Source organism: Callorhinus ursinus, unplaced genomic scaffold (genome assembly GCF_003265705.2).
Source record: "Callorhinus ursinus isolate GAN/ISIS: 27379988/994484 unplaced genomic scaffold, GSC_fseal_2.0 scaffold17, whole genome shotgun sequence".
Lineage (NCBI taxonomy): Eukaryota > Metazoa > Chordata > Mammalia > Carnivora > Otariidae > Callorhinus > Callorhinus ursinus.
This window is the reverse complement of record NW_027397079.1, coordinates 247000-267394: the sequence shown is the minus strand read 5'-3', so window position 1 is coordinate 267394 and position 20395 is coordinate 247000. Positions and strand designations below refer to the sequence as shown.

Sequence of the window (20395 nt, the reverse complement as noted above, 5' to 3'; positions counted from 1 at the left end):
GGTCGGCCCCTCGTCCGCTGTCGCGCGCCGGCCGGTTGGCCGCTCGGGTCGGTTGGCGGCTGCCTGGTGTCCGAGGGAGCCGGCCGCTGCTTCCCTACTTCCGGGGAGCTGTTTGGGGCAGTTCCAGGTGAGACTCAGAGCCGCGAGGCCTCTTGCCCTGCGTGCGCAGACGCCTCCCGGGTGGGGTGACAGGTGTGTGCGCGGCCCCCGGTTGTGTGGACGCGCCGGGCTGGGGGCGCGGGGCCGGCGGGACCCTGGCCGCCGCCGCCGCGGCTGCTGCGCTGGGCGCGGTTCGCGGAGCGAGCGGGGGTGGCGGAGGCCAGGCGGGCGAGAGCGGGGCGTCCTCGGCGGGAGGCAGAGCCGCGGCCGCGGGCTCCGTGTCGGGACTTGGGGCGAAGCGGGGCTGGCATCCGAGGGTCGGTGTAGGTCGTTAAGTGCGCCGTGGATGGCGAGTTCCCGTTGTCCGACGTCTGCTGCCCGAGCTACCCGAAAATGTTTTATTTTGAGAAGTATGGGATATTCTAATCAGGGTTTTTGTTTTCTATTTCTCGATGTTTTGTGTCCAGTTAGGATAATGAGGCCTGTAAAACGGATACTGTTTAGGAAATATGTGGTTTTTGCTTTTAGTTAATGAAAAATTAATTTTTTAGTATCTGAGGACATTTGATACGGATGTTTATTGTTTCCCATTGTTAACCTTAGAAGTAGAACTGCCATTTATTTTACCAGCTGGCAAATATTGGGGAATATTTGGGAATAGAATTGCAATCCGGGACAAACAAGCTGCAGAAAAACTGTAGGCAAGTAGGGGAACAAAGGAGAGGCATGCTTTTTTAAGGAGAAAAGGGGTAAGTTGGGAAGGTTGCTGTGAACTAAAAGTCCATTGGAGGAAACTGGGAGTTTGAAGTGTGGTGGCTTCTCATTGGCTGAGCTGTGGTCCTGGGGGGATGAGGAGAGCTTTTCTTCCTCCTGCTGGAGTTGTAGAGTACTATCCACGTGCAAGGTCAAGTCCCCTGAAAGGTCCAGTCCCTCTTCCTACTGGGTCTGCAGTTGCCTGAGAGTTCTCCCTGCCAAATCTCCCGACTCCATTTTAGGGAGGTTTCCCATTACGAATTTTCACACCATAAACATTAAAAAACAATAATCAAATGGGATTTTCAAATTTAAGTAGCTTCATTTATACCCTTAATAAACTTACAAGAATCTGTAAATTAATAATTTTTTTAATGTTTCCTTTGGAAACACTGAGGTTTATGCTGGTTGGAATTTGTTAATACCAGATTGCAACTGTTCATGCTGCAGAACTTCCCAAAGATTATAAGAGAGGACACCTTTCTGGCTTTCTCAAACCTTCTTTTTTTTTTTAAGATTTTATTTATTTGACAGAAAGAGGCAGCGAGAGAGGGAACATGAGCAGGGGGAGTGGGAGAGGGAGAAGCAGGCTTCCCGCGGAGCAGGGAGCCCGATGCGGGGCTCGATCCCAGGACCCTGGGATCATGACCTGAGCTGAAGGCAGACGCTTAATGACTGAGCCACCTCGGCGCCCCCATGGCTTTCTCAAAACTTTTAAGTTGATTTAATATTAATATTTGAACTCAAAAATCAATTGAGGATTTGGAAGATATTTTTCTGTTAGGCAATAGAACAGTAACCACTGTGGAGTTCTTACAAAGAACGGGGGCCCTGCTGTCCTCCAAATCTCCAAATCTCCATTCCCCTGAGCTCAGCTTACTCCTCTCAGACCTGCTGGGAAGTGGACTCTGACTAAGGAGCCAGGACTTTATACCATTGGTGGTCAAGGAGTCTTAACATTTGGACTCTCAGTTTACTTTTTCTTCACCCCCTCTCTGCTTACATAGGAGTCGAGTGATAGAATTCTGTGTAACACATCCAGCCTCCAGGTCGCCTTCTCCATCAAATCCTCAATGTTTAGGTTTATATATAATGTGTATTTGGGAGTCTCCACATCAAATGGAATGAGTCCTCTTGAGTCTGTATGGGATGCATATCTCCCTATGACAAACTGAGCCCATAAGGTATCTGAGTAAACCAAACTAAACTGTACACTGTGTCTCCGAGTCTCTGTTTCCTTGCATCCGTTTTTCAGAAGAAAATGCATCCCTAAATAAGTAGTGCTTATTATAATGGGAATTGTTCTTGGACCACTTTCCATTGAGGTTTATAAATTATTTCACATAATCATGTGAATTTTGACTTTGCATGGGCTTTTTCGTGGGTGTTAACAGGGGAGAACATAGGGATTTGATATTCTCTTATTTTCTGAAAGGACCACTGCTTATGTTATATCTAATAAACACCAGTTGTCCTGGACCGCTAACTTAAAGGACAGAAAGAACCAGCAGTAAGAAGCCAACTATCTCAGATCCGAATAGAATATCTTTAATCTTTTTACTTTAAGATTAGCATTTCCCTTCTCAACTCTCTGCCTCTCAGATATAACTGAGCTGGGGTGAATATAAGGAGCTCTGTCTCAGCACTTGTATCTTAATGCTTCTATCCATTTTCCTTTCACAAAAGCTTCCATATGGTCTTTTGTTTGTGGAAAAAATACACAAACAGATGATTTTAGTATTTGTTTGCCAGAGATGAACACTGAACAAAACAGAAATGAAATGTAATATTAAAACCTCGGTTGTTAACTGTCACCAGAGGGCTGTAACTCACTGTTCCAGTGCACAGACCACTTGGCTTATTCACGGTCCTGTCAAGCTTGCCTCACCTTGGGACATTTGCATATGCGGTTTCCTTCTCTGCTCTCGTCTCCCTGGGCCTCTTCGTGAATGACCTTCAGCAGCACTTTTCAGTCCCCACAAATGTTGCTTTTTCAGCACCACACCTTTTCTTCCCTAACAAATATTATTCAATTCTTTCATATTTACAACTGTGCCTACAATTTTTATTTTTATTTTTTAAAGATTTTTATTTATTTGAGACAGCACAGGTCGGGAGTAAGGTCAGAGAGGGAGAAGCAGACTCCCCCCTGAGTAGGGAGCCCGACGCGGGGTCGGGGGGTGCTCCATTCCAGGACCCTGAGATCAGCCAAAGGCAGATGCTTACCCACTGAGCCCACCCAGGTGCTCTGAGCCTACAGTTTAATGGGGGGGAAACTTCTGTTTTGGGATTTTTTTCTATAGAGATCCTTATAAGCTTTTATTCCCCTATAATTTATCAAAGTTCTGGGTCTGTGTCCCTTTTTCCCCTCCATTTTGCAGAATGGATGCTGCGTTAGCAGGCATGAAAACCACATTAATCTCATTGTCCGTCTCCATCAGAGCCATTGGGTGATCAGGTACATATATCAACAACAGTCGTATTTTGAAAGGAATCTTTTCTGAGCAGTAGATCCTCGATGGTGGTTTACAATATTCAGTAAACCATGTTGTAGACAGATGTGTTGTCATCCCGGCTGCGTTGTTCCATTTACAGCGTAGAGGCGGAGTAGATACAGCATGATTCTGAAGGGCCCTGGGATTTCAGAATGGTTCATGGACACTGGCTTCCACTTAGAGTCACCAGCTGCATTAGCCCCTCACAAGAGAGTCGGCCTGTCCTTTGAAGCTTTGAAGCCAGGCATTGACTTTTCTCCGGTTATGAAAGCCCTAGATGGCATCTTCTTCAACAGAAGGCTGTTGGGTCTACACTGACAGTCTGTTGTTGAGTGTAGCCACCTTCCTGAATTCTCGGAGCTAGATCTTCTGGATGATTTGCTGTAGCTTCTCCATCAGCACCTGCTGCTTCACCTTGTCCTCTCATGGAGACACCTTCTTTCCTTAATGCTCACCAGCCAGTCTCTGCTAGCTTCAGATTTTTCTTCTGCAGCTTCCCCACCTCCCTCAGCCTTCACAGAACTGAAGACAGTTAGGGCCTCGCCATGGGTTAGGCTTTGACTCCGGGAATGTTGTGTTCCATCCAGACCACTCAGACTTTCTCCATATAAGCTATAAGCTTGTTTCACTTCACTTATTCATGTGTTCACTGGACTAGCGCTTTTTTTTAAATTTTTTTTTTTTTTACTATTTTTTAAAGATTTTATTTATTTGACAGAGAGACACAGCGAGAGAGGGAGCACAAGCAGGGGGAGTGGGAGAGGGAGAAGCAGGCTTCCCGCGGAGCAGGGAGCCCGATGCGGGGCTCGATCCCAGGACCCCGGGACCATGACCCGAGCCGAAGGCAGACGCTTAACCACTGAGCCACCCAGGCGTCCCTGCAGGGTTATTAATTGGCCTAATACCAATATTGTTGTGTCTCATAGACTAGAGACCCAAGGAGAGGGGAGAGACAAGGGGACAGCTTAGTGTAGCAGTCAGAACACTCAGAACAGTCTGCTCCGCGGGAGTCCCTCTCCCACTCCCCCTGCTAGTGCTCCTGCTCTCGCTGTGTCTCTCTCTGTCAAATAAATAAATAAAATCTTTAAAAAAAACAAAACACAGAACATTGATTAAGTTGGCCATCTGATACAGGCACAGCTCACGGCACCCCAAACCAATCGTAATAGTGTCATTAATGATCAAATATAAGAATGAAAATATTTGAAACTGTGAGAATCACCAGAATGTGACACAGAGATAACAAAGTGAGCAAATGGTGTTGGAGAAAATGGCGCCAACCAACATTGCGTTGCCAACAACCTTTGTAAAAAACTATCTGCAGGGCGCCTGGGTGGCTCAGATGGTTAAGCATCTGCCTTCGGCTCAGGTCATGGTCCTGGGGTCCTGGGATCGAGCCCCGCATCTGGCTCCTGGCTCAGCGGGAGCCTGCTTCTCCCTCTGCCTCTGCCTCTCCCCCTGCTCATGGTCTCTCTATCTTTGTGTCTCAAATGAATAAACAAAATCTTAAAAAAAAAAAAAACAACTCTGCAAAGTGCACTAAAATGAGGTCCCTGTAGTTAAAACCTGGAAGGGGAGACGTTGTGTATCCTTCTAGGCCCAGGACATTGCCCTCAGCAACCCCGCCTGGTCATCTTGAGGCAGGCGAATGAAATCGTTTTGCAGACCCTTCTCTCCCATTAGCTCTTTGGAAGAGAGAAAGACCATCCAACACAGATCTCTTCAAGTCAGATTTCTTGAAATCCTAGTGACTGTAATACTCGACATGCTTCAATATTATAGGTTCCAAGAATAAATTATACTTTTAGTGTTGGTTTTCCCATAAGTAGGATGTGTTTCAACTATTTTTTAATAATATGAAAAAGTTGATAAGTCTTAGGACCTATCTTAATATTTAAAAGAATAAATGACTTATGAAGAAAATTATCAGGCAGTATATTTTCATTTTAGGCACAGGCATTTGATTCCAGAAAGAATGGTTTGTCTTGTTTTCTTTTCAGTGTATTTATATCAAATATAAAAGTGAATCTATACTAACTCTCAAAAGTGAGTATTATTTTTGTAGCAGGCATTTAAGGTAATCAAGTGCTCTGTCTCCAGGGTTCCTCTCTGTGTCGTCTTGGCAGCCTAGTCACACTGCAGTGTTCTTGCGGCAGTGAGGATCTCTTCATCAGACGGACGCTGTGCGGTAGGAGACTCTGAACAGGGCTTGTGCCAGACAGAGGAGTTGTACTAGAGAATAAGAAGGGTAAATTGTCAGACTCTGTTGTTTAAAGGCTAACTTAGGAGAGATAATTTAAAGAAATTTAAGAAAAAAAACTGTATGTAATCCTAAAGGATGTCATTATATCCTTTAGGAAAACTCTTACATAAAATACAGATATTTTAGTTAATTCTTAAAAATTTATTTGAGCAGGGGTGCCTGGGTGGCTCAGTCAGTTAAGCATCTGCCTTCAGCTCAGGTTGTGATCTCAGGGTCCTGGGATCGAGTCTGGTGTTGGGCTTCCTGCTCCGCAGGGAGCCTGCTTCTCTCCTTCCTCTGCCCCTCCCCCTGCTTGTGAGCTCTCTGTCTCTCTCTCAAATGAATAAATAAAACCTTTAAAAAATTTATTTGAACAAAGTCTTAGGAATACTCATGGAAGTACGAATAATTTTAAAGACTTGTTTTTTTCATGGTAACAGAACTTGTGTAAAATTGCTGAGACAGGCAGGGAGCCGACCACAGTGGGAGGAGCTGGGTGGATGAGCTGTGGCAGCAGGAAGAGGGTTTCAGGGCCTGAAGACCATGGCAGGTCTAAAGGCCCTACTGCAAGGCCAGTGAGAAGGCATGGAAGAAATTAAAGCTGGAGAGTGTTACGAATAGATTTGTGCTTGTAAATGATATCGGCCCCACGCAGCAGCCTCTGGGGAGGGGAGAGCTTGCTGGAGGTTGAGCTCTATAAACTCTTGAACGGCCTTTTGGAGACTTGGCAGGTTGGTGAAAGCTTCCACCTGCTGGAGGGTAGTGCATCCCACCTCCACGGGGACAGGGATGATGCACTGGGGACCCTCCTGGACCTTACCCCATGTACCTCTTCATCTGACTGCTCATTTTTGTCCTTTATAACAGACCAATAAGCTCAAGTGAAGTTTTTCCTAAATTCTAGGAGTCATTCTAGAAAATTACCAAACCTCCTTTGAGGGGTTGTGGGAACCCCTGGACCTGCAGTGTGCCCAGCAGAAGTGTGAGTAGCCTGGCACTACGTGTGCTGCTGGCATCTGGAGTAGAGGAAGGCTTGTGGGGATCTGATGATGACTCGGGGAGGAGACTGCCAGGATTGAGCTGAACCCTAGCACACCCAGTTGCTGTCAGAATTAGCTGCTGGTGTGAAAAAAAAAAAAAAAGACTACTTATTTGAATGTTTGGATTTTGAGAAATAGGACTGTTGTCTGTTACAGGGTGTTGGTCATTAATCCGGTGGAAGAAATGGATGTATCAGGGAGATAGGCAGATCTAACAACAGGGGATTTTTGATCTCCGATAGTTTTGAGCACAAGCCGTGCAACCAGGCATTGGGACAGGTCTTTCATACGCAGTTGGAACAAAACTGCATTTTCTTGTCCTGGATGCATGTGGAAAGGAGGATATGGGGATTGAAGTGGGCTGGTCGACTAAAGGTGGCCCCCAGGTGGGAGGAGTGATTCTGAGCAGCTGCTGGAAGGAGGCACGGCGGGGATTGCTGAGGGGCATTCCTGCTGAGACCTAGGGGTGGTGTGAACCCCTGAAGAGGACCGTGCTCAGAAATCTGAGTTTGGGAAACAGACCAAAATTAAAGTGCTGGCTGTATCATTCTTTAGCCATGTAGTTTTGTCCTATCACTAAAGCTTTCCAAAACTATGTCCATGTCCTTTGTTAAAGAAGTACATGCTGTGGTCATTCTGGGCGGCTTTAACACAGTGGACTTGGTGGCTTAGACAGCACACATTTATTTTTCACCGTTCTGGAGCCTGGCAGCTCCCAAGACCAGAGTGTCCGCAGATTCGGGACCTGGTGATGGACCAGTTCTGGGCTTGCAGAAGCCTGGCACTCACTGAGTCCCAGCGTGGCAGAGAGAGCTATGGGTCTGTTCCTCTAATAATGTCACCGGTTCCTTCTTGGGGGACCTACTCTCATGACCTCATCTAAGCCACCTCCAGAGACCACCATGTTGGGAAGTAGGGCTTTGACTAGTGGATTTGTGTGGGGGCGGAGGGGACATGGGCACTCAGTCCGTAGCAGTAAATACACCGAAGTCTTTGTAAGGATGAATTAAGTGAATGTATTTAAATTTCCAAGCAGAGAGTCATATTTATTAAACCTTTATTTTGTCTTCCTTATTTTCTGGACTCTAGGTATAAGGAGGTGAGTTAAATCTACTTCTTGTGATATATCATTTTTCCATGAAATACAATTAAGTACTAACAAAATTTTGGTAAGAATTCAAAGTTTGCCAATACTTTATTTATTTTTTTAAAAGATTTTATTTATTTGAGAGACAGAGAGAGATGTAGAGAACAAGTGGGAGGAGGGGCAGAGGGAGAAGCAGACTCCCCGCCAAGCAGGGAGCCCGATGCGGGGCTCGATCCCAGGACCCTGGGACCATGACCTGAGCCGAAGGCAGATGCTTAACTGACAGCTACCCAGGCGCCCCATAAAGTTTACCAATATTTTTAAATGTAAGATTTATGAAATGCTGGGTGTCGTTTGTGCTGGTGATTAACGTAGGACAGTATTCCAGTTACAATTTTACTAAAATGTTAGATTGAACAAATTTCCTTTTAAGATGCTTGCATTCTACATTTTCGAAGTTGGGGACTTTTGGTTTGGGATTTAGAGAAAGAATTAAATAACCCTCTGAAAAACTTGCTGGTTAACTTACAAACTCAATGATTTTCACTTCCTTGTCTGAGGGGCGCCCGGGTGGCACAGTTGGTCTCGGGTTGGGTCGTGATCTCAGAGTCCTGGGATCGAACCCCATGTTGGCCTCCATGCTCAGCATGGGGTCTGCTTGAGAGTCTCTCTTCCTCTGCCCCTCACTCCTGCTCCTGCTGTCTCTCTGTCTCTCTCTGAAATAAGTAAAAGCTTTAAAAAAAAAAAAAAAAACCCAACTTGCTGGTTAACTTACAAACTCTATGATTTTCATTCCCTTATCTGGAAATAGAAAAGAATCTTCATATTTTATTTACTAGCAACGGTAGCCAGAGCCTTCTCACTTTTGCTCCAGGCAGTTGTGAGAGCTGCCCACTTCTCTGAGGGCATGTTCTTGTAGAGGGAGCTGGGGGGTTGCATGCAGGGGTCTCAGGGATTCATGATTAGGGTCTCCAGGAATGGGGGATAAGACTGGAGTCTCTTGGCTTCTCTCTCTTTGCTCAGCTTTTCCTGCATATTGCTTGTACTCTCTGTGAGTGGAGATCCGGAGGAGGCGAGGGGGTGGCTGAATTCTTGAGAATGCAGCCGCAGGTGAGTGGAGATGGGCTCTCGCTCTGTTGCCAGTGGATGGGAAGGCCTCTCTTGGCCTGAGTCTCCTCAGTGCACCCAGGCAATGTTCAGGGAGTTGGGCACTACTTAATTGTTCCCAGGACTTAGGGATGCTTGTGTTTGGTCAGGGATTGATCAGGAAATCATCTCCTTTCCAACATTTACATTCTCAGTCTCCTTGAAGGATGTCCTTTCAGAAAAGAAATTGGCAGAGTTTTCTTTTCTCCTCCATCGTATGGTCTTAGTTGGGAAATGGTGTGCTCATTAGTCCTAGTAATGTGGGGAGGGGTGACGTTCAGCCTGTGAGGGGACAGGTGTTCAAGCTGTGCAGTTTTCCAGAGAACACAAAAAACATCTGTAAGAGAAGAAAGAAGAAATCATGTTTTTCTCTCGATTTTAAACTTAAAACGTTTTGTTAACATGTACTTGAAGTTTGGGAGCTTCCAAAGATGACTAAAATCCTCTTTACTACCTTTATCCCTTTCATGCATTTTCCCTCTTTGTGATTAAACTTTGTTAAAATTGGAAATCTGAAAACAGTGCCCGGGGAGTATTTTTTAAAAATTAGCTGTGCATTAAATTAGAGTAAAATTTAAAATCCTGAAGCAGTTTTTGAAGGACCAAGAGAGGCCAGAACTAATTGAGAGGATTCTCTTGCCTTTGAACAGAAAAACAGGATTAATATACAGAGAATCGATCCAAGGATAATTGCTGTTGAGAATGGAGAGCTCGCTGCAAGAGGGAGCACTGTGGGGCCATCCTTCAGAAGAGCAATCTCAGGAGCCCCTCACGATACTGTCTGCCCTGATCTCTTCTAAAGAACAAGTGAGTTTTGTACGATGAGTGGTGGGCCTTGCTTCATGAGTCTCTGCCTGTTCATATGAGTGGACCGATCACGTGTGTGGTCAGTGTTGGCGCTGAAAGAAGCATTTGCACATTAGCTCAGTGGAAATCGCAGCACCACTATGTATAAGTTCGTTTTTCTAGTAATCTCTATGAACCTGGGGCTCGAACACATGACCCCAAGATCCAGAGTCACATGCTCTTCCAACTGAGCCAGCCAGGTGCCCCTCAGTGCTATTTAATCTAGGTTATAATTGCCAACCAGGAAGTCAAAATTAACAGTTTATTGGGAAATTGCCAGGTGATTTCACATTGAGATTCCTTGATAACGAAGTGATTGTGGGCCTACTGTGTGCGTCTTTCTTTTTGATTGTGTCTGAAAGGCATAGGCAGGTCACGGGAGAACGTGTGATTTGAGCCACATACGGCATTTGACCTCCTATCCACAGTTTCCCCCTTTGCCATCAGTATCCTGTTGACAGTTCTCTCCTATGGATTACTAAGCATGGGCCTGTTGAAACACACTCTTTGTGGTATTCTAGGAATCTGTGACCTTCAAAGATGTAGCCATAGACTTAACCCAGGAGGAGTGGACGCTGATGGACAGGTCCCAGAGGAAGATGTACATTGATGTGATGCTGGAGAACATCACTCATCTGGTCTCCGTGGGTGAGTCGGCCACCATCTGTCCGTTCATTCAGTCATTCGTTCGTTCATTCATCTTTTTATTTATGAACCGTGTAGGCAACAGCTTCCACAAATTCTAACAGCTCTCTGCCCTAACTCATACTCTTTTGTAGCCCTTCTATTCTGACTAGATGAAATTTGTAAATTTCTTGACTGTCATCAAGTGTGTTACATAGTAATTTGAATTACAGTCGTCTTGGCTACAATTGTGTGTCGTCCTGTTGCACTTTCTCCAAGACCCAGAACAATGCTGGGAATACAATGAATAGTTTTTGGTTGGATAAATAAAGATCTTAACTATTTTCTGTTCTGGGCACTATGGTGAAGTTTGAGCACAGTAGAAAATCGAACATCCTGTATCACTTTCCACATAAAACTCCGCAGAATATTCTGGTGGAGCGTATGTTTATTGTCTTCCTTTGGAAATAATGTTACCCGCCCCGTGAGAACACTGATTCCATTCCTTCTGGATGCACACACGGAGCCTTCTGCACTTGCTGAGCTTGGGCAGGAGCGTCAGCAAACAGAAGTGCTGACTGGCCTGGGTGCAGTGTCAGGCTGAGGCCTTTATTGATGTTTCCGGGTCGAAGGTGGTGTTCTCGGGGCTTTTGTGCAGTGCTCACACTGTCCTTCTGCAGCAGCCTGCACAGTAGGATATCATGCACTGTTCTCAGCGCAGAACTCTAAAGTCACGTACCCTTCTCCCATTGATCTAGGGTGTCAGTTCTTCCAATCAGATGTGATCTCCCAGTGGGAACAAGGAGGGGTGCTGTGGAGGGAAGACAGAAGACTTGCCCAAGGCTGGAGTCCAGGTGAGCCGTGGACATAGGCGCTTAGTGAGAGAAGTCTAGTGAGCGAATGAGCGGGATCTTGTTACTGATGTCACGCACGTTTCCTTGAGTGAATGATAGCTTCAGAAGACCAAGTGGCCAGTGAGCCTGCTTTCCTCAGACTTTGTCATTAACTTGTCACACATTGGTTTCTCTTGGTGTGTCTGTACTTACATTGGACCTCAGAGAAGCAATGTTCCCGTCCTCATAGGATGTAAAATTTCACATTGTGGTCTTGGTCATGATTCCTGCTTTTTTTAAATGATTTTAAATGATTTTAAATGATTTCCGCTCCCATATTTTCTACAACAGCCCATCATTATTTTTCTTTTTTGAGATTTTTTCTAATTGATATTATTCTGATTGACATTATTCTAAAGTGCATGTCTATTCACCAGTGTAATCCTCAGTTTCACATTATTTGGTCATGTAGTGGTCAGTGTTAGGAACACACATGGGTCTTGTGTGTTTTTCAACACTTTAGTTCCCCTACTCTACTCAAGATATTTCTTAGGTTTATTTCTTACTATTTTCAATTATTTCAGGCTTGGAAAACAGCCATAAAAAGGAAGAAACAATATCTATGCAAGATATCTTCAAGGAGGACCCATCTAACTGCAACACAATAGTAAGTTTCATGAGGACAAACCTTGCCTGTCCGTGTTGTAGGCCTGGGAGTCGGATATGTTAACAATGCAGAAAAATCACATATTGCCACAGAATGTGGTCAAAAATTTAATTTGGGGAAGAAATTAGCCTGTATTTAAACCTTAACAGCTCTGATAAAAGGATAATTGTATAACTGGTTTATTTGCACGAAACATAATGACATCTTCAAAAGCACTCAGTCCTCCAATAAAGATGCTACCAAGGTGTTCTAGAACAAAAGATTCATGGCAGCCAAACTCTCCGCTTCAAAGGAGAAAAAACACTCCATTGATACTACAAAAATCTAATAGAAACCGAAAGAAGGAAAGGGAGATCTGCCCATAGATGAGGCAGGAGTAAGCAGTAAAGGAGAACAACACAAAGTTACATCACCTTGGGTACTTAGAACATCCAGCCTCATCAGCTGGGGAAGCCCCGGGGAAACAAACAGCCGGGCTGCAGTCCCGATGGAGAGGCCTGGGCAGAGCGTCCTCCGTCCTCACCTCAGCTGAAACTTCCCACTGACCATCCCCACAAGGGCTGTATTTAGAGGGCACATGATGGGGTCGGAAGCTAAACGTTTGTTTGCCTACGTGCAGTTTGCAGTGAGCTGCATTTCTGTGTTATCACGTCTTTGCATCTTCAAGGAGTCGAGGCTGTGTGTGTTTGCCTCCCTCCCAGATTCCGTTCCGGGGGGACAGCCCAGCCTGGAGCAGGAGGGGATGTAAGGCAAGACTTCACAGCTCTTGGCGTCCCGACCAGAAGGGCCTGTTCTGACCTGGAAGCCAGCTAATGTCCACTGACCAGGCTCCCGAGGTCACTCATGCAGCAGGAATCTCACACACGTCATTGTTTAGCCTGTCTGTGTTCGTGCAGGTCGGGGTGGAAGGTTATGTGGGACAAATCACAGAAACCTCCATCCATACAGTACATTCGGTCCTTGAGTTGTCATGCATAATACGATACCATGTGTACCTGCAAGGCACTTTTGGTACATCCACAAGTCCAACAACATATAAATAACAGTGAATGTTGTTATGAGCACAGCACCCTGTAGAAACCCTCCTCAACGGGGTAACCAGTCCAATAAGCTAGAGCAAGTATTAACCTGATTAATTGACAGTTGGTAATGGAAAATTAGCACTGTCACAAGCATAGATTCTCGTTTTAAACTGACATCATTGGGAATTTGCTTTCTCAATTTTACATGTGTATGTTTACCATCATCAGACAAGGTGATAGCTGTTACTCCTAGAGTGAAATTGTAGTGCTCTCGACGAGTTTGGGCAGTGAGGTCAAGAAGATGTCCGACGTGTTTTTGGGAGTAAATCTTGTGTCCATCACGACACCAGCATGTAGGTCCTACATGTAGAGAGCGGTGGGCCCAACAGGGCAGGGTCAGTGGTTGTCCTGCTTTGGTGGAGATAGCCTTGGCTTGAGTCCAGGCGATGGGACAGCATAGAACCCAAACGTGATAGAATGTTTTAGCATCAGAGTACATGAGTATCATCGTAAGCAACCCCTCCTTGAGCAGGTAACTTCAGCAGAAGTGGGAATGTTGTCTGATGGCTTTGGAAGGTAAGTTAGCATCTGAATTAATATTCCAGCATATTAATATTGGCTAGAAGGGTTTTGTCCTACAGCTTATTTGTGAATTAGGGGTCTTAATCTGCCCTAATGGAGTCTCATTTTGACCAATTGGTCTGTCGTTCAGGATTTTTAAAGCCTCCATTAAGTATAAGTTTCATTTTGATGAAGAGCCATCCCCTACTTTTTTTAATTGTTGTTTAAAAAAAATCTGTTTATCTGTGTCATCAGTTCAGCCGCCTGGGGGTAATAGAGAAATATGACAAATCCATTCAGTATTATAGGAGGAGGTAAAAGCTTTTACTAACTTACCTGTCAAGGGGGAGCCGTTATTATTCTGGGTCTGAGTAGGTACATCATCATAGAATAGTCTCTAAGGTTTTGATAGTTTCCTTTTGGGTGGTGTGGGCAAATGGGCCAACTATTAAATACCCAGAGAGTGTCCACTGTCACACAAATCTATTGACAGCCTTGGAAGTAGGGTAATGGCCCCACATAACGTATTTGCCAAATTTGGGCAGGGGGTCTTTGCTGCTGATTCTGTCCCTTGTACTGTTGTGGGATTTCTTGCTTTTGCCAAATCTGACAAGGTGGACATTTTAATACATTTTTTTTCATGGCATCCCGAGTGATGGGTATCCCACAGTCCTGGGCCCACCTGTGAGTAGCCTACCTTCCCGAGGGTCCACTTTTCACCAGTCCGGTGTCAGTCACAGGCTTAACTGTGTTTGCCGTGATTCAGCTAGTGAGTTAGCTACTTTTTTGAAGGTGTGCTCTGTGGAGGTAAGCACACTGAGCATCTACATGAAAAACAGTAATTTTAGTATTTGGGGCCCACTGCCAAATGTCTTCCCATAGGCGTCTTCAATAAAAACTAAGTAGTAACCAGTTGTGAACTGTCACACTAGAATTCTTTGGATGGCAAATTTATGAATCAATTAAGCACAAAGCATGTTTATCAAAAGACTCAAATATCCTTAGTTTCTCTGCAGTAAGAAATCAGAAGTGCAAGCCTGTTTCAGTAATCAGTGCTTTAGCACTTTATCCTATATGGAAAAGACCTAGACATCCAACGAGTTCAATCCCAATTTACCATCCAAGCAAAACTTTAAAGTTCTAGGTTACCAAAGACTTTGAAAGCTAAAGCTATCTTAACAATTACCCATGAAAATTTGGTGACACTAAATTAACCATTATTTTAAGTCATCCTTTTTTTAAATTATGTTAATCACCATACATTACATCATTAGTGTTTGATGTAGTGTTCCATGATTCATCGTTTGTGCATAACACCCAGTGCCCCATGCAGAATGTGCCCTCTTTAAGACCCATCACCAGGCTAACCCATCCCCCCACCCCCTCCCCTCTAGAACCCTCAGTTTGTTTCTCAGAGTCCATAGTCTCTCATGGTTCGTCTCCCCCTCCGATTTCCCCCCCTTCATTTTTCCCTTCCTGCTATCTTCTTTTTTTTTTTAAGTCATCCTTTTGATAAATTGCAACCAAGATAGCATGGGCTTATTTGATCTTTATTAAAACTTTAGGAATTGCAGGGGCGCCTGGGTGGCTCAGTTGTTAATCATCTGCCTTCGGCTCAGGTCATGATCCCAGGGTCCTGGGATCAGGCTCCCTGCTTGGCGGGAAGCCTGCTTCTTCCTCTCGCACTCCCCCTGCTTGTGTTCCCTCTCTCACTCTCTGTCAAAAAATAAATAAAATCTTAAAAAAAAAAAAAACAAGGAATTGCATATAATCTCTAGAAAAATTATAGCATTTACCCAAACAACATAAGGCTTAACATGATTTGTTTGACAGTGCTTTCCAAGTAACTTAACACACCAAATAAAAAGGCCTCGCTCAAAAAGACGTCATTTGCAATTGAAATCTTGGGAAGTTTGTTAAACCCCTAGAAAGTTTTAAAGCACATGCCTAAATTGGATTACAGAATCTTAAAGACCTGATAAAGACAAAACACAGAAACTGGTTTTTCTGAGCAGACAAAAAGAAAACAACTTTATATCTTAGCAAGTGCAGACCAATAATTTGAGAAACTTGTCTTTTGAACAGAGAGAAAAGCAGAATTTTATACCATATACTTTTAAAATCCATTTATTTCAATCTTATTTAGTCTGTCCTTATCATACTTAAAATTCCAAAGATCTCCCTTCACAAACCTTCCACAAGTTTACTTTGCATTCAGATTTTATCCTAAGTTATTTCTCTCCAAACAATCAGTCTCATCCAGAACAAAATTACCTTCTTTTACCTTCAAAAAAATACATTCCTGTTCCTTATATCTTTTTTTTTTTACATATCTCCTACTTTTATACATACAGAGTTGCTTCCATTATTTCCATCCATCTTAGGGTAAGATCTCTTTGAAACTGCCACAGATGTAGCAGTGCATTCAGAATCCACCTTTTTTTAAAACATCATGTAGCACAGTCTCTTGTAATTGTAACATCTCTTCATAGGGCATTCTCTTCTCAGAATCCTCAGAGTATCTCTTCTCACTCTTGCGGGGTGATGCTTCTGCTGCCCTAGGTGTCTCTGAGAGGTGGTGTCCGTCCCCCTGTCATCATCATCCCAGATGTCGCCATCCCACTCACACCCAGCAGCATCCATAGCTACGTGCTCTTTCTTAGTGTCCATCCTCCCTCTCTTTTATTTTTCCCTGGCGAACCATATGGCCATTTTTTCTGCCCCATGCTGATAGGTGTGGACTTGGTAAGTCTGACATGGAAGCATAGCCATTCTAGATTGTAAATCCGCTATTTCCTTTTCTAATTTTAGTTTTTCCTCCTGGCACTTACCACGATGTGATCATTTGTCTATAGGCTGTTAACAAACACCATTCCCAGCAAGCTAGGAATGACCCATCTATCCCAGTTACAGTCCGCAAAGTGTCTATGAGCAGTGGTGGCTCGGCTGACTTCATTTTACCTTCCCATTGTTCACACAGACTGACCTGCTTAGACCATTCTTTTGCCAGTGAGCAAAACTGCAGATCTTCCCACTCAGGAATATCAGCATGAGGGTGGGGTTTCCTCTTCGAAACAGAAAAGTCGTGTCGTGAATCCTGCTGACTACACCAGTTACATTCTACATAAAAGATTGACAGCAGCCATACTCTGTTTCAAAGGGGAAAAAACACTCCATTGATATTATAAAAATCTAATAGAAACCAAAAGAAAAAAAGGGAAGTCTGTGCATAGATGAGGGCAGTAGGAAGCAGTAAAGGAGAATAAGAAAGTTAAATCAACTCTTAGAGTTCTTGGCATCCAGACCAGAAGAAGGGCCAATTCTGACCTGGAAGCCAGCTAATGTCCACTAACCAAGCTCCCGAGGTCACTCGTGCAGCAGGAGTCTCACACACGTCATTGTTTGGCCTGCCTGTGTTCATGCAGGTCGGGGTGGAAGGTTATGTGGGACAAATCACAGAAACCTCCATCCATATAATATGCAAAGGTAAAAATGTGTGTGCAGGAGATGAATACCCCATGTGCACGTAAGTAACCTGGGGAATTAATTGGAGATTATCACTGAGTGGTCAGCCTAGAATTTATACATAGAGAACCTATGGATAAATATTTCTGTGAAGTTCCTATAACAGTCTCATCTCTTTCCCAACAGCAGAAATATCACTCAGGAGAAGACCCGTTTGAACATATTGGGTATGATGAAGTTTTCACTCAAACCTACACATTGACTCAACATGTCTTAACTCACACTGGACAGAGACCCTATAAATGGAGTGAATGTGGGAAACATTTCAGTCATAGAAGCGACCTTTATAGACACCAGAAAACTTACATGGAAGCAAAACCTTATAAATGTAATCAATGTGAGAAATGCTTCCATAATAGAAGGAAGCTTTGCATACACCAGAGAATTCACACAGGAGAGAAACCCTATAAATGTGATGAATGTGGAAAAAACTTCAGTCGAAACTCCCACCTTCGTTCCCATAAAATAACTCACACAGGAGAGAATCCATTTGTTTGTAATCAGTGTGGGAGTCACTTCAGGTATTTTTCATCTTTAACTAGACATAAGCATATTCATTCTGGACAGAAGCCTTATGAATGTCATCTGTGTGGGAAAGCCTTTGTTCAAAGTTCTTATCTTAAACAACATGAGAGAACACACACTGGAGAGAAACCATATAAATGTCTTCTATGTGGAAAAGCCTTTGTTACAAGCTCTAATCTTAGAGAACATGAGAGAACGCACACTGGAGAGAAACCATATAAATGTCATCTATGTGGAAAAGCCTTTGTTCAAAGCTCTTGTTTTAGACAACATGAGAGAACGCACACTGGAGAGAAACCATACAAATGTCATCTATGTGGAAAAGCCTTTATTACAAGCTCTTGTCTTAAAAAACATGAGAGAACTCACACTGGAGAGAAACCATATAAATGTCTTCTCTGTGGAAAAGCCTTTGTTACAAGCTCTAATCTTAGAGAACACGAGAGAACTCACACTGGAGAGAAACCATATAAATGTCCTCTATGTGAAAAAGCCTTTGTTACAAGCTCTAATCTTAGAGAACACGAGAGAACTCATACTGGAGAGAAACCATATAAATGTCATCTGTGTGGAAAAGCCTTTGTTACAAGCTCTTGTCTTCGAGAACATGAGAGAACCCACACTGGAGAGAAACCATATAAATGTCCTTTATGTGGAAAAGGCTTTGTTACAAGCTCTTGTCTTAGAAAACACGAGAGAACCCACACTGGAGAGAAACCATATAAATGTCCTCTATGTGGAAAAGCCTTTGTTACAAGCTCTAATCTTAGAGAACATGAGAGAACTCATACTGGAGAGAACCCATATAAATGTCCTCTATGTGGAAAAGCCTTTGTTGAAAGCTCTAATCTTAAAGAACTTGAGAGAACTCATACTGCAGAAAACCCGTATAAATGTCCTCTATGTGGAAAAGCCTTTGTTACGAGCTCTTGCCTTTGAAGACATGAGAGAACTCACTTTAAATGTAGTGAAAGAACGTGGAAGAGCCTTCAGCCACAGCTCTAATCTATAATCCGAGAATTCATAAGTGGGGGAAATTTATGGCCATATTCATTATGGAAATGCCTTCATTTTAAGTTTATCCTTACACAACATGAGTGAACTCCATTTGGAGGAACGCAATATTTATCATCAAGGAGGAAGAGACATTAGCTGATCTCCGGTTGTAGGGTGCACAAGAAAATTCAGTATGAATGATAATGTAATCTCCCTGGAATGGGAAATTACACAGGAGAATCTTACAAAAGGAGGTCACTCTAGGAGAATAACAAAAATTGATGCTGGGGAGCTTATTCATTGTAATATGCATGGAAAAAACATTTACTAGTAGAAAAACTATTGTAGGCATGTGAAGTTTCACACTGTAGAATAGTGAATGAATGGAAGTCTTCAGTGATTTTTAATTCCTTAGTCAACATGCAATTTCTCACATTGTATATATGCCATTGCTAAAATCAGATGGAAGGTTAGAGTTTGCATTAGAAATTCCTGACTAGGAAAAACATCTATCGAGAATGTCTAACCCCACAGTTTAGACATTAATTTATATTTTTGCCTGATGGCCTATTATAAAAATGTAAGAAACATATGTAGGATTGTGACATCATCTGGGAATTCTGAATGCAGAATTTTATGACAATGATTTTTTTTCTTAATGGACTAGTATGTAGAACTGCATATGAGGCAAAGTTGTTGCTAAAATATCCATTATATTGGTTAGGTCCTATTTTTCATACAGCAATAATTATGATTGGGTCCAACTAGAAAGTAACGTTGAATATTAACTGAAAAACAGCACAGGATGATGTGTCATTACTACATATTGTTAACCATGTATGTAGATTATAATGATGAATTAAAGATTAATACATAGTTTGTGACCGAATTCTGCATAAATTTTTATTTTAGAATGGCGTTGAGACAATGAAGCGTATCACCTGACAATAAGGGGGGTCAGTTCAACAGCAGGATAGTAGAAACTCTGTAAATATTTGTGCATCCAACATAGGAACACCTACATATAGGGGCACCTGGGTGGCTCAGTCGGTTAAGCATCTGCCTTTGGCTCAGGTCATGATCTCAGGGTCCTGGGATCGAGTTCCACGTTGGGCTCCCTGCTCGGAAGGGAGTCTGCTTTTCCCTCCCTCTGCCCCTCTCCCCCTGCTCATGATCTATCTCTTCGACTCTCAAAATCTTTTAAAAAATGAACACCTACGTATATAAAACAAACACATGTAAAGGGAGAAACAGTAATACAATGATAGGAGGGGAACTTGAATACACAATTTCATCAATGGCTAAACCAGACAAAATCCGTAAGAAAACATGAGCCTTCAATGACACATTAGATCAGATGGATCCTGAGCACTCCATCCATCACAAACAGCACAGTGCATCCTCAAGTGCACAGGAAAACGCTCCAGGATTGACCATATGTCGGTACCAGAGGACAACCGTTTTCTCTTTTACCCCAGCCATGTAGTTGCCCGTCTGTTTCTCATAAAAACCCCTTGCTTTCACCCCGTACGTGGGACACTTCTGGTTACTGCTGGAATCTGTACTCCCCAAAGCACAATTCTTCAACCCCAAATAAACTTTTCTCGTCGGTCTCTTGTGGCAGCTCTTCTCAGTTTGGCAGATGTTTGCCACCAGGTACTACAGAACGAGACCCAGGAGGGCCGACTTTGGTAGGAAGTGACGAGTTTCAGGACCCCATTTGCAGCCCAAGAAAAGTGTGTCCCTCTGTGCCGCAGAAGGTCTCAAAACAGAGCACCAAAACTTTGAGGTGAAAGAATTGCCCCTAATTTCTTCTAGGGGTTCCTGGCTCGGATACCCTACCCTGGATGGGGTCAAGGGCATGGAGGGAGAGGACCCCTGGACAGGAGCTGCAGGTGACTGGGGTGAAGCGGAGCAGCGACCTGGGCAAGAGC

At 43.6% G+C, this 20395-nt stretch overlaps 1 protein-coding gene across 1 annotated transcript; it reads left to right on the top strand.

Moving 5' to 3' along the window:
• LOC112834588 (uncharacterized) lies at positions 1–19350 on the top strand. Its single transcript, XM_073902232.1, has 6 exons — positions 1–127; positions 9513–9669; positions 10230–10356; positions 11091–11186; positions 11750–11832; positions 17067–19350. Exons 2-6 carry the CDS (start codon positions 9565–9567, stop codon positions 18402–18404), a joined length of 1749 nt encoding a protein of 582 aa, XP_073758333.1. The 5' UTR covers positions 1–127; positions 9513–9564; the 3' UTR covers positions 18405–19350.
• The last annotated feature ends 1045 nt before the right edge of the window (positions 19351–20395 follow it).

Coding starts and splice junctions, on each gene's coding strand:
- LOC112834588 (XM_073902232.1), top strand. CDS start 9,565: ATGGAGAGCTCGCTGCAAGAGGGAGCACTGTGGGGCCATCCTTCAGAA. Junction 10,357..11,090: donor CACTCATCTGGTCTCCGTGG/GTGAGTCGGCCA, acceptor CCATTGATCTAG/GGTGTCAGTTCTTCCAATCA. Junction 11,833..17,066: donor CATCTAACTGCAACACAATA/GTAAGTTTCATG, acceptor CTTTCCCAACAG/CAGAAATATCACTCAGGAGA.